Below are 13957 nucleotides of genomic sequence, written 5' to 3' on the forward strand. Positions count from 1 at the left end.
AGACTAATTTTTTGACCTATAACACTTTTGCTTGAGTTTACACTTTTCAAAATGTTGAATAGGTTTTCTATACTCCGATGGAAACTTTTTTGTTGGTATTTAACATAAGAATCATTATAGATCCGTTAACATAAGAATTTAATATTTATTTACAAAAAAAGTTGCAGTTGTTAGGTGTCTATATTTATGTAGCCTTTTCTTTATTCTTCAACATTAATCCACAAACAATTTTTTGAAGACGAAGCACTTATTTACAAAACACATTAAGCTTACCGCATTCTATGGTATTGCCCAAATTGCGAGCGGCATGAGGGATTTTGTTGTCGCGATCGCATCCGTGCTAGCATGAACCAAATCCACAATGACTTCGACATTGCCACATTCTATGGCGGGTTTGAGCAACCTCTTAAGTTGGGATTTTGTGCATGCAAATATGGATTTGGTGAACAAGTTGTGTGATTGGGGAATTTGGGATATGAGGAACTCGATGAGAGGAGGGGAACGAGCGCGAAGTGTGTGAGCACAAGAGGAGAGGAACACAAGAGAAGAGGAAGGGACGCGGGGGGGAATAGCGAGAGTGTAAATGAAAAAAAAGGTCCACGACGGTTTCTTTGGAAAACCGATTGAGTATTTAATTTCAAGGGCGATTTTGACAAAAAAACGTCTTTGAAAAGATGTTTTAAAGATGGTTTTACAAGAATCGTCTTTGAAAAGTTATGATTATTTACAAATATGCCGTCGTGTTTTTTAAGACAATGATCTTTTAGAACTGTCCTTGATACAATGTAGAATCGCTTTTGTGTAGTAGTGTGTCAAATATAAATAAATATTACTAATATGTTTTCACAATATTTTAATAACAGTTTTAATAAGTGTTAGACAAAAAATATTATTAAAGATTACACATATTAAGGTGGTTAAGAGACTAAAAACATATTTTTTTTTAAGTTTAGGAATCAAAATATTTGATAGTAAAATATAGGAACTAAAACATTTTTTTTACAAAGTATATTGTCTAAAAATATATTTTCCCCTTATTATTTTTAGCTCAGAATAGAATTTTAAATTAATGGAAACAAATTGCATGAGATGAAATACATGGTAACTCAAAATGTTTCTTAATACTAATCAGGTGTGGTGCGATTGTTTAATGGCGCTGGGCCGCTAGCTAGGTCGGGACAGCCAAATAGGTCTCCCACCATGGGAGGAGAGTAATTTATACCCTTGATTCATTAATTATTTAAGTAACAACTCAGATTGATTTTTATTATTTTTTCCTTTTTCCTTTCTACCCCTAACTCTTTCCGGTGAGGGTTTTAACGAAAATCTGCATCTACAGAGACAACAACCACAAGAAAATCAGAATAAAATACCATGTTGCAATTACACAGTTTTCGATTCAATCAAGTAATTTCATGAAAAAACCCTAATCTATGGAATCAATAATTGTTAATGGATCTAAAGAATTTCATGAAAAACCCAAGCTACTTATCTCGCAAATTTGAGTTCTGTGAGATCTTTGTTTTGCAAGCACATAGACTGTTACAATGATGTTTTTGACGGAGCTTCCTTTGTCGCCGATGAAGGATGAATATGGGCATTGCAGGTGAAGAAACGGTGGCCGACGCTGCGATATCTCCGACTGAAACCTCAGATCCCACAAAAACAACAGATATGGGAGAGATAATGGAGTTCATGTATTTCATGGTCGTGGTCTCCTCCACTGGTCGCAACCTCGGCCACCTCCGCGACTATGACGACACAAAGCCACAAACTTTGCCCTTAAACTCCAGCTCAAACAACACCATGTTAAAGTTTCTTCGACCATAGAACCCGCCATATTGTACTACAAAAAAAGAATGTCGATTTAGTGACCAGAAATTGTCGCCGAATCTCCAGGGAGATGTTGTCGTCGTCGCCTACAACTGCTACGGTGGTGGTAAAGAAGAAGGAAGCAACAAAGAAACCAGGAAAGTGAGAGGGCTAGAAAGGGAAGAAAAAAAACTTATCTATTGTTTAAATAATTAATATGGGTTGGTGTAATTTTTTTGGTACATCTTTGCTTTTTTGCATATTTTGTTGTAAAGTGTTCTTAACTTGGTTGGACACTTCTTGTGTTAAACTAAGTGCTATTAATAAGAGTTCTATTCAAAAACAATGATTATTGACAATGACAAGTGTTCACATTTAAAAACAGATAACAAGTACCTTAAGTTAGTTTTTTATTTATTGAAAGAAAGAAAAAAGTCAAAGTAATGGTATATTAAATATTTTTCATTCAGCTACTTTGACTGGCATTTTTTTATTATCAATTTTAACTAGGCCCATTTGTTCAATTTTGAAGTTGGTTCTATGTTTAAACAAGACGATGGGCTCATTCACGGGTTTTGAAACTAAAACTGGTCAGTTTGCAATTTTGCATTCTGATGAATTCATCTAATACTGCTTGCTACATCAAATTACCATCTAATATGACGACTTCGTCCGACCATAAAACCTATGATTATATACTCAGTAACGAAATTTGTCGAATACCACGGAGCCTGCAGCTTTTTTGTTTATTGTTTTTTTTCTGTCTTTGCTTTGATTCAATTACTTTGACAATTATTCTTTTGTTATAATATTGTACCTGTTTGTCTTCGAAAGATTAATTGGTCATGAACGATGGAGGGTTTGAATTTGTATATAAATTAGTCAAATCACAAGTACATTGTACTTTTAGCGAGTTGTCAGTATTCCATGGGTTCGGTGCCTCTTTTTTATTCTCCTAATTAATGCTGGTACAGTTACAATTGGTACGCTCGATCAAGATAGCCTATTTATATCTTTAATCATATACAATATTATAATGATAGAAAGTTGATGGAACTGATACTAATAAAATAAATGGTTGTACATTCAAGCTGGTTATTAAACTGCTCAAAACACTAGCTTCAAGTTTAATGATAGAAAGTTGATGGAACTTATACTAATAAAATAAAAGAATACATAAAATAAAATAAAAACATAATGTCATAATTTTACAATACTATAAATTAAAAATAAAGCATCATATTTACTGGTTCTTAAAATATAAAGTACACAGAAAAAAAATCAAATTTAATATATTGCAATATGTCAGTACTTCAAAGATACAAAATGATGTCCATCACAAGTTTACATGTAAAATAAAAGAATATTAAACACCACGGATTTATGTTTTTTAAATTTTTAAAAATTTAAAAAGTAATACTATCATATTAAGTATTATTTATTGACATGTTGTGAATCGATTCGTGGTTCATTTTTGCAGGATCTTGACCGATTCATATCAAAAAGGTGTTTTGGATGCCAGAATTTGAAGCAAATAAAACAAGTTTATGCATTGAATCGAAAGGGCAGTGATTTTGGGAGTATTGGATAAAGATCTAAAAATGCAGCTAGATTATACAATGGTTCGATCTAACGATTTTATGGGTCTAATTAAATATAAGGTGTAAATTGAAAACTTAAAACTTGTACTTCAATGTGTGGATTCAATTTATTTATTCTTTTAATCAGCAAAAGGGATATATTACTAACAAAAAAGGGCATAAATGGATGCCCAAAACTATTACAATGTCAAAAGAGAAGATTGCTAGATTATAGTAACCTACATTTATCCAGTATTAACAAGAGGTTTGTAAATATTGGCTAACCAAAGGCACAAACTAACAGCAATCAAGCAATTAACACGTGTGGCCGGATTCAATTAATGATGCCTAGATTTCATTACCCACGCAATTTCCGTATTGCGTACTTCGCATAATGTCTCTGACTTAACAATTTCATGCGTCGTAAGCAGCAACGAAATTACTCCTCACGCATTCCCACATTTCGGTGCCATGTTTTTTACTATTATTTTTAATTATACCACCAAAATATTAGGTTAATCGATAAGTAATAAATTTATATCTCATAAAAATAAAAATTTAATTTAATGTGAATGTGATTTTATTAATGAATAATATATAAGAATATCTAGTGTTAATTAAATCTTGAGGTATGTTTTATTTTAGTGAATTTTTGAGATCTAACTAAAAAAAACATAAAAAAAAACAAAGAGTATTGTTCTTTATATGTACCAAAGACAATTATATTTTATTCGGTTATGCTGTAATAGTTTGCATAGAGAGTGGACCTCTAAAAAAAATCAACTTTTGTCGAGTGTAAGTCTATAAATTAAAATCTCATTCCTCTTATCTCCCCTATATATAGGGGTGTGTGTTTCTTTATTTTTTGTATAGAGAGTGCTTTGTGTTGTTAGTGAGTTCAGTTTCCATGGATCGTGCCCTTGTTATGTCTTCGCCTAATGTCTGTTCAGTCACAAATGGTAAGCTACATGTCCTAGCTAGCTAGTTTGGTTCATTTTATTACAAAATTATTTGCTGATATGAGGAACCATGATATATAACTGTAGGTGGAAATCTCTGGCGCAGGAAACATTCCACTAACAATTATAACTATCCAAGTATGTCTTATTACCCGGCCTATCCCTTCTTTTTTTTTTTTTTTTATCAGCTCCCCCTATCCCTTTAAATAACCTCGAGTTCTTGTTCTCATGATAGCCTTTCTTTTGGTTGATGTCTTGTGGGCACATTATGTGATTTGTATATAAACTTTTTCTGTTGGTAATAATATTTCTTTCTTTCAAATGAAAGAAAAGAAAAAGAGAAAAATAAAACCTTCAAGATATCTCAATTTATTACATTTTTTTCATTCATCTGGTAATATTATTAGATGGAGGTTTCCAAGTTGAAAAAGGATTGGAGTAAAATTTTTTATTTCAGATTAAAATTTTATGATATTTGAAGAATTTAATTAAAATAAAAAAATGTCACAGTATTAATTTTATGCATATATAATAATTTAACAAAATTGTTAAAATACAAGATAATAATTAAAAATAAAAATTTTGGTTTCTCCACTCTTTAAAAAATTATCTCCTAAATTATCTTAGTTTATCATAATATTCAATTAGGGCATCAGTCAACCCTATTTTTCCGTGTTTTTCAAGTAATAAATTATTTGATGTAGGTTGGGCCTTGAATATTAGGCCTTTTTTAGCATTCCTTGATATAAAAAATAAAAGAGTAAGTAAAATATTAGAAAAATAGGAAAATGAAAATCATAATATATGAAATAAGAAATGAAATTAAGTATCAATTCTGAACTACATGAAATGTTAATCAAAATTATAAAGATGAATATATATATATATATATATAGGAATTCAGGTGCTTCATTTTTATTTTCTTTCACAAAGTATGAATGTTATGTTTACTATCTTAATTACTTGTTAAATCCAGTTTTGTGCTTCTAGGTTGTTTGCAAGTGTTATCTTTAAATATGTCATTTGGATGTTAAGGGTACGTTTATTAAATAGAAATATGTTGACATAAAATTTATGCAAGTGGAATTATTTTTCTAAGTTTATAAAAAAAAATTAAAAACCTTTTCAAACTCAAAGTCAATCTTCAAAATTGATTTTCATTTCAAGTTCTTAAAAAATTCAAAATAAAATTCCTTTTAAAACTAAAGTCAACCTTTCCAAACAAATTAGTTTCAAAAGAAAAAAAACTCTTTTTTTCAAAGTTAAATTTAACCAACTAAGTATTTTCAAAACTATGTCACATTAATTCTTCAAGCACCTAAAGAAATATGGAAGCATTGATAGGACTCGCCATGGCAAAACAAAATTTTTCAAAGGATAATTCTATTTATTTTAAGAAAGAAACTTTCTTTTATTATTCATATTTCACAAATAAAAATCTAATAAACAAAATTTAGTTAAAGTCACAATCAAATTATTTTCCTTGTTAATGTGGTAAAATAAATATTTTAAAAATTGTTAAGTCTTGCATGATCAATTAGAGATGTACGTTTTTTATAACAAATGTAGTAACTTACTAATATGCATGCTTTCATGAGTGTAAATGACTAATGAATCTGACTTTGTTTCTAAATTTTGGTGGTGACTTATTTTATTTCAATTTTAGAATTTGATTATTCTGTCTCAATTCATCATCTCATCATGATCAATTGGTTGTAACAATTTGAAAACAATATACTTTTTTGTTGTGTATCGCCACTAATACTGCATCCAACATTTGATGTTGTAGGTTTACAACAGAAAAGGAAAACTCAAATAGAATATAATATTTTGAGGTCGCAAAGTTTGAATCATCATTACAAATGCATTGAAGGAGGGCGTACATATCAAGAAAGCAATATAAAATATGTTGTAAAAGCAGCCCCTGCTATTCCATCTTTTGGTTCTGAATCTCATGCTTCTAGTCCCAAAAATATTTTTGACTCTGTCAAAAATTTCTTGGCTATTTTATACAACTTTTGCTATCCTTACACAATGATTGGCCGAGTAAGTTCAAACTTTTTTAGTATTATTCTTATAAATAATCCTCAAATATTATGGTTAATACCGAAATTTATTCATTTGTATGAAACACTTCTTTAGATGATAGTAATATCATCAATGTTTTAAATGTCAATTTTATTTGTTTTTGGTCAGACATTATGTACAATTTCCGCGTCTCTCCTTGCAGTTGAGAAAATATCAGATATATCTCCATTATTCTTTATTGGTTTATCACAGGTGGGACTCCAAACATGTTTTTATTTTTTATTTTTTCTGTCAATAGTCAATTGTAAACTATCCTTTAACTCATCAAAACATTGAGTTTTTGAAATGTTTCAGGTTTTGGTAGCTCACTTTTTTATGGATCTTTATATTAATGGTGTGAATCAAGTGTTTGACTTTGAAATAGACAAGGTACGGAACTTACTACTAGTAACAAATAATTTTGATCAATAATAATTTACTTTTTTTATGTCTTTTAGGCTTCTTTATTTTTGCATTAAAAAAAATATGATAACAACAAAATTGTTGTCTAGATTATATTAAGTCAAATATTCAGAAACAGATAAAGACTAGGGGATGGTGGAACATATTGCTCATATGCAACAATTTTAACGCTTTATATATTTTTAATTTACTTAACTCATTTTTATAATTTGGTTTGTCAGCTCTCCCTAATTATTTTATCCTTTTATATAATGGTTAAAACATGCAACCTATTATAGCTTACAAACTTTTAATTTGGAGGAAGGACTATACTGTTTGTCTTATTACTATTCTATGTTATATGTTTTATTGCAGATAAACAAACCATATCTTCCATTGCCATCTGGGAAATTATCATTTACAAATGCTGTCTTTATTACTGTATCATCTGCAGTTCTGGTACCGTATAGATTCATCCCTTTATACAGTAATATTTTTCAAGCTGAGCTTCATTGACAAAGTAGAAGGGGACTGATTATTTTATTCTTTTTTCCAGAGTTTTGGGCTTAGCTCGATTATAGGGTCTCGGCCATTGATTTGGAGCCTTGTATTATGTTTTTTGCCATGGACTGGCTATTCAGTCAATGTGAGTTTCAATTTCATCTAACTTTTTTCCCCTTACAATGTTTTAAGGTATAAGTATCAAACAAATAAAGTATCGAGTCGAGATCTGCATGTCTCAATCTTTCTTCTAAGTCTTAGGTTGCAATGTCGTGGATCTATCCCTTGTGGCCGTCCTAAGTTTATTTATTTAATTACTTTTATTTTTGAAATATTTTGTTTGGATACATAAGATAGGTTGCACAGTTATCTAGAGCAGGCATGTTCAAAATACACTATAGTGGAATTTTAAATCCCTTAGTTAAAAATAGTACATCTAAAAATACTCAATATTTTCAAATATCCTTTATCTGAAATCCAAGATATTTTTTTGCTAAAACATTTAAAATTATCTTAAACAAACTCATTTACCATTAAAATTCACTATGCAAAATACAAAAAAAATATATTACATAAACTTATATGAATATTTTCTAACAAATAAACCAATCAAGAAAGACTCATTTGATAAAAAAAATTGATTGATCGATGATGATAACACTATTTAGAACTTTTCAGGTACCCATGTTGAGATGGAAGAGATATCCACTGCTCGCAGCAATGATCATTTTTTTCAGTTGGGGAATTATATTTCCAATTACATTTTTTCTTCACATGCAGGTTTTGTCCTATACCTAATTGTGCTTTTTATCCACCTTTAGTTCTGAATGAGCATGTATTAACTTAATTATATCCACGTAAGAATAATAATAAATCCTTATCCCAAGTTTTAAGGGTTGGCTTCATTTGATACATAATCATTTATTTGAATTCACCAGACATAACTATATCATAAGATGTAAATGAGAAAGTTCAAGAAAAATTGAATATGTAGATAAAAGAATGAGATTGACCTTCATTGCCCATGTGTGTGCGTGTGTGTATGTGTGAGAGAGAGATTTAACTATGGTAGCTATAATTGTCTCACCTAAATAATACAGTCTATAACTAACTTATTGTTAACAAGTTGCAAATAGTTACATTAAGCCATAAGTTATCATTTGAGACCACCCTCTTTATGTACTATTTTTTGTTTCACATAGCCTTATGTGAATGATATATTATTTAACAACCCTTTAATGTTATTAATTAAAGGAATCTATATTTTTTTATTGCTAATTCATATATAACAATGTTCAGACGTTTGTGTTCAAGAGGCCAGTTATCTTTCCAAGATCGTTGATTGTTACTATTGTATTCTCGAGTTTATACGCTATAGGTATAGCATTGTCCAAGGTAAAAGGCTTCTCTTTTCTTAGAACATTTTTTTTTTTCAAAAATAAAGCTTTTGGTTCAATATATGTGTACCTAATGTAAAATAAAACCTTTTAATTGATTTATATAGGATATACCTGATATCGAAGGAGATAAAAAATTTGGCATCCATTCTTTTTCAGCACGTTTAGGTCAAAAACAGGTATGTTTTTCAAATGCAACATCTTAGAAGAATTGGTATGCCCTCTTGTATAGCTCTTGGTTGTTCCTAATTAATTTTTGCCAGGTATTTTGGATTTGCGTTTCTCTTTTTGAAATGGCTTTTGGAGTTGCCTTCCTAGCAGGAGTAACATCTTCTGCTTGCCTTTGGATTAAAATTGTTACGGTAATATGTTTATTACATCTTTAGGTCCCGCTTATAGGTGTGTTAAAGTTATTTGTTTTGCACCTCCGAATAGGGGTTTGATTTTGACTAACAAGTGTTACAATATAAAATAAATGTCTTACAATATCTTGGTCTAGGATCTTTTAATGTTGGGAGACTTAGATTATCTTAGGATTGATTTTTTTTTTTTGTGTTTTTTAAATGTCATGAATTATTTCTTTATTATTCTCAATATAATAAAAATAATTTTTTGTATGTTTTGTGACACATCTTCCACATCAATATCAATATAATTTTATTATTATAACTATTCTATTTATTTAACCTACCATTTCTAGACTAGTGAATTTAATAAGAATAATAACCATCAAACAAGTGAGATTGTATTTTTTGCTAAGAAAATAAAAAAAAATGAAAATGCTCCCAACTAAGGTCCTAGGTTCTGAGCTAGAAAATTGATAGAGAGTACATATAATTTCTTTCTCCCTTTGAACCTGTCTATACACACGAAGTTTACTAGAGTGCAGTAGACTTCATTTTGTTTAATATTACCAGCTTATGATATCCCATACATCTATACTTAAATGAAGAAATATTTGCCTAGGAAAGTTATCTTTATTGCATAAAGTATTCTAATTTTATAATCTTGATAGTAGTGTCTAGGGTAAAAATTGAGTTTTAAAGAAGGCATTCTTTTTGGAGAAAGCATATATCTATTTTCTTACAAATATCTGTAAATAAAAATAAACTTATTAAACTTTCCAACAATATTTAAAATTTATTTGGTGCCAATGTTTCAGGGTCTAGGAAATGTTATTCTTGCTTCAATTCTCTGGTACCAAACCAAATATGTAGATTTAACAAGCCCAGCTTCCACTAGATCCTTCTATATGTTGATCTGGAAGGTAATTCTCTTGAAGTTCATTTACCATTTGAGTTTAATATCAGGAGTATTATTTAAAAGAAATAGCTATCTGATTAATTTTTCAATGTTTTGATAAATAAGGTTGATTTTCATTAGCTTCCAATATCCAAATGAAATACAACACAGGGATTAATTAGCTAAATTGAATTTGTTTTTTTGGAACATGAGTTTCTATGGTTAAGATGATGCACATAATCATATTTCAGTCTAATTTCATCTCCTAGTGAAAAACTCGGCATCTTTTAGAGAATTGAACAACTAGCACGTGAATTACTGCCAGATTGTCTATATATTTATTTTGATTCTTTTACTAAATTATGTTTTGCTTCAAACAAAGTGGAACATGGTCATGTAATGATGTCTTATTTCTCTTTGCAGTTGTTCGATGCAGCGTACTTTCTCTTACCTTTCATTAGATAAGGATATCGATTACTGAAGGATAAAACAATATTCGCAATTCGTACAGAAAAATAACATTTTGCATCTAAATATTATTAAAACAATGAAAACTCCAAAGTTATGTGTTCCTATATATTTTTTTTTGTATTATTAAGGTCTTTCTTCAATTATGTGGAAACTTTATGTGTATCAATGTTGAGGTTGATGATGTGTAAAATATGTTTCTTGGTGGGAAATCATATCGTAAGTGGTAGTTACACCGGACTTAAAGTTTGTTCCAAAAAAAAAAATCTAATTTTGTAATAAACTAACACTATTATAAAAAAGTGTTTCTAAGACGGTGGAAAACAGGATACAACAACGGTGGACGACCGTCATTATATCCAACGTCATGAAAAGTAAAACGGTTCAACGACGGGTTAAAATCCTATGTCGTTGAAAGGGATCCTCTTTCAAAGACGGTGTTTACTTAAACAATGTCTTTGAAAGTTAACAAACAACGACGTTACTCAAGTAAGCGACGTCTTAGAATCCTAACTTTCAAAGATGTTGCTTACGTGAGCAACGTTTTTGAAAGTTCGCAAACAAAGACGGTGCTTACGTAAGTAACGTCTTTGAAAGTTAGGATTCTAAGACGTTGCTTACGTGAACAACGTCTTTGAAAGTTCGCAAACAAAGACGGTGCTTACATAAGCAACGTCTTTAAAAGTTAGGATTCTAAGACGTTGCTTACGTGAGCAACGTCTTTGAAAGTTGGCCAACAAAGACGGTGCTTACTTAAACAACGTCTTTGAAAGTTAAGATTCTAAGACATTGCTTATATGAGCACCGTCTTTATTTGTGAACTTTCAAAGACGTTGCTTACGTAAGTACCGTCCTTGAATTATATATTATTTTTAATTATTTTTATTTTTCCTGAATGATAAGTCATCATAAAAAATAAAAATAATTAAAAATAATATATGTTAGCATTGTAATTAATATTAATAGTAAAAATTATTTATAAAATTAATATTTAAAGGATAGATTAAATCAAAATAAGAGGTTAACAAATTATTTATATTTAATCTATCATTTAAATATTAATTTTATAAATCAATATATATATATATATATATATATATATATATATATATATATATTAATTACAAGACTATAACCAAAAAAAATTGTTAAGACAATTTCATACAAAAAAACAAGTTATTATAATTTTAGGATATAAAGTTATTATAATTCGTAAGAGAAAATCCTAAATTAAATAATTATTTTCCAGAAAAATTAAGAGAACGACGTACCTCAACTTTGATAGGATGGATGATTTTATCTCTTACAGCATACTGAAAGAAAAGTTAAAAAAACAAAAAAACACAACATGAAACAAATATTTAAAAATTCTCAAATTCGTATTTATAGATTTTAAACTGAAATTTAAAATCACAAAAAAATTTGAAACTTATGAGACAAGATAACAACAATTCATATTAAGAATACGCTAAACAGATAGGAACTAAATTAAGAATGTACAATATGTAAAAGGATCAAATTAAGAATGTACTATATGTATAGGGATCAAGCTAGACTTTGGATCTTTGTTAATTACTTGCTTCAATTACTTTGATAAAGTCTAGCTAACATTGATTCTTCAGCAATTAAAGATACATACAAGTATAGTAATATACATGTTTAAAAGCAACTTAGTAAATGATTAAGACATCCAATGATTATAATAAACTTTATGCCAAGGTAATTTCCAAATACCCTTTGCTCATGTCCACAACCATATAATCAGAGTGGCTAAGACGTCTATAAGAAGGTATGAATTTACCGGACAAGAAGTTAAGTCAATGGCCAGGTTTACCAACTCAGGGTCACATGCTATATCCAAGAGAGTTGCTCCACCCTGTTAGCCCAAAGGATTAGAAAACATACTCATTGACATTAGTATGTTAGTTTATATTGAAATGTGAAATATTTTACTAAGGAAATCAAGAAGTTACTATCTACAACTGATTTCTTATTAAAAATTTATGCAGAGGCAATTGTCCTAACTCCAAATTCTAAAATTCAAGAGTCAACACCGAGGAGAATAATTCATATGCATTGGGTTATCCTATCCATACGTTAGCTATCAGATACAAAACCAATGCATGGATTCTAGATCTTATTTTTCCTTGGATGAATCGGGTATAACCTACAAAACTAAAGAAACAGAGAATTCTGCAACAGTGACAACCGAGGCAACATTGTCTTTATTGAAATTCTACAAGCCTGGGATAATCTTCAGAAGAAGCCAAATGTTTGTTAGCATGCATAAAACATACTGAAACCTTACACGCACAAGATTTTAATGAACGAATTCAACCCCATATTTGACCAAACTCCCTTGCAATAAATTGTATATATTTCAATGCAACTCCTTGATTAAAGTTAATCTCTTTTTTTTCTTTCAAAAATCTAAATTTTCAGCTGATCCTTGAAAATTTTATCACCATCATACATGCATGCTGAATTGCTGAGCACAATGAACATCAAACAAACCAGCCAAAGACACTATACACATGGAAAGGAAAAAAACTACATTTAGGTGAAGAAAACCAAACCAACAAAACGACAAGATAGAAGAGAAAGTTGTAAATGGATTTTTGCTTTAGTTACATTTATTACCTTGAGAGCTCGTCGTTCGTTGAAATGCTTCAAGACATCTTCTCTTGTGGATGAGAGAATGGCTTTGGTAGTAAAGCATGTTCTTCTTTTCAAGGGTAGAGAACATGGCCTAGAAGTTGCATCTGCACCCAGAAGAGGGTTGAGGTTTGGTTTTAGAGTGGTGTGATGAGAATAAGAAGAAGAAGAAAGTGGTGTGCATGTTAAGGAATACATGTTTGTCTATTGTTTGATGCAGATGTTATCTATGGGAAGCAAGGTTGTAGTGAAGAGCAGAACACAAAAGATAAGATTACTGGTTTTGTAGCTTTATTTAAACTATCATGTTCATCAGTGAAGCTCTTCGCAATAGATACTGATAAAGGTGAAGTTTATTGTCAGTGACATAATTATGTTCAACAACTACATTAATAGTAAAACCTCCTAGCACCCTAAAAATAAATTCTACACTCTTTATGATAGGTCCAAAGAAGCTCTATAGACATAAGATGCAATGAAAGTGCTATTTCTTTATGACTATGTATTGCTAATTAACAGGATCACATTACCCTACGCAAATTATGAACAAATAAGTATGATTTCAATCGAGTACAAACTTGATTCCTGCCCCAATCCCTTCCCCTTTCCTATTTATGCAATAAAAAAAAACTCAAAGAAAATCTTTAGTTGTTGATAAAAGTTGCACGTTATAGGCTTAGGGCAATAATGTTTCATTTAAATGTCCATGTATATGATGCAGTAGTAGCAGGTAGCAAGTGCTATAATAATCTCATTTTCCAATCAAGTGAGATAGCATAAAGGGGACATAGACAGTGAGATTTAGCTAACAGCTCATCAAACTACAACTAAAGCATATTCCTTTTTCTCCTTTGTCCACTCAACAACATCTAAA

At 30.0% G+C, this 13957-nt stretch overlaps 2 protein-coding genes across 3 annotated transcripts; one reads left to right on the forward strand and one right to left on the reverse strand.

Annotated features, from left to right (window-relative positions):
* The first annotated feature begins 7118 nt into the window (after positions 1-7118).
* Positions 7119-10487, forward strand: PT10D (prenyltransferase family protein PT10d). The gene is made up of 6 exons (XM_041006158.1): positions 7119-7279; positions 7377-7466; positions 8621-8716; positions 8826-8897; positions 8982-9080; positions 9848-10487. The coding sequence occupies exons 1-6, from the start codon at positions 7175-7177 to the stop codon at positions 10076-10078; spliced, it is 693 nt and encodes a 230-aa protein (XP_040862092.1). The 5' UTR covers positions 7119-7174; the 3' UTR covers positions 10079-10487.
* A 1143-nt stretch (positions 10488-11630) lies between these two features.
* LOC106794880 (uncharacterized) lies at positions 11631-13348 on the reverse strand. Of its 2 annotated transcripts, XM_014762793.3 has the most exons (3): positions 13069-13348; positions 12230-12304; positions 11631-11741 (listed from the first exon to the last, which is right to left on the reverse strand). In XM_014762793.3, exons 1-3 carry the CDS (start codon positions 13279-13281, stop codon positions 11667-11669), a joined length of 363 nt encoding a protein of 120 aa, XP_014618279.2. In that variant the 5' UTR covers positions 13282-13348; the 3' UTR covers positions 11631-11666. The 2 variants fall into 2 exon arrangements, 1 of the variants encoding a protein (XP_014618279.2); XR_001382930.2 differs by lacking the exons at positions 11631-11741; positions 12230-12304 and adding an exon at positions 12671-12682.
* Between the last annotated feature and the right edge of the window lie 609 nt (positions 13349-13957).

The sequence above is a fragment of the Glycine max genome, chromosome 10 (assembly GCF_000004515.6).
Source record: "Glycine max cultivar Williams 82 chromosome 10, Glycine_max_v4.0, whole genome shotgun sequence".
Classification (NCBI taxonomy): domain Eukaryota; kingdom Viridiplantae; phylum Streptophyta; class Magnoliopsida; order Fabales; family Fabaceae; genus Glycine; species Glycine max.

Excerpts from the sequence above, each read along its gene's own strand:
- PT10D (XM_041006158.1), top strand. The coding sequence starts at position 7,175 with ATGTTATATGTTTTATTGCAGATAAACAAACCATATCTTCCATTGCCA. Across the intron at positions 7,467-8,620 it reads GGACTGGCTATTCAGTCAAT|ACGTTTGTGTTCAAGAGGCC; the intron begins GTGAGTTTCAAT and ends AACAATGTTCAG. Across the intron at positions 8,898-8,981 it reads CACGTTTAGGTCAAAAACAG|GTATTTTGGATTTGCGTTTC; the intron begins GTATGTTTTTCA and ends AATTTTTGCCAG.
- LOC106794880 (XM_014762793.3), bottom strand. The coding sequence starts at position 13,281 with ATGTATTCCTTAACATGCACACCACTTTCTTCTTCTTCTTATTCTCAT. Across the intron at positions 12,305-13,068 it reads ACGAACGACGAGCTCTCAAG|GGTGGAGCAACTCTCTTGGA; the intron begins GTAATAAATGTA and ends TTGGGCTAACAG. Across the intron at positions 11,742-12,229 it reads TTGACTTAACTTCTTGTCCG|TATGCTGTAAGAGATAAAAT; the intron begins GTAAATTCATAC and ends CTTTTCTTTCAG.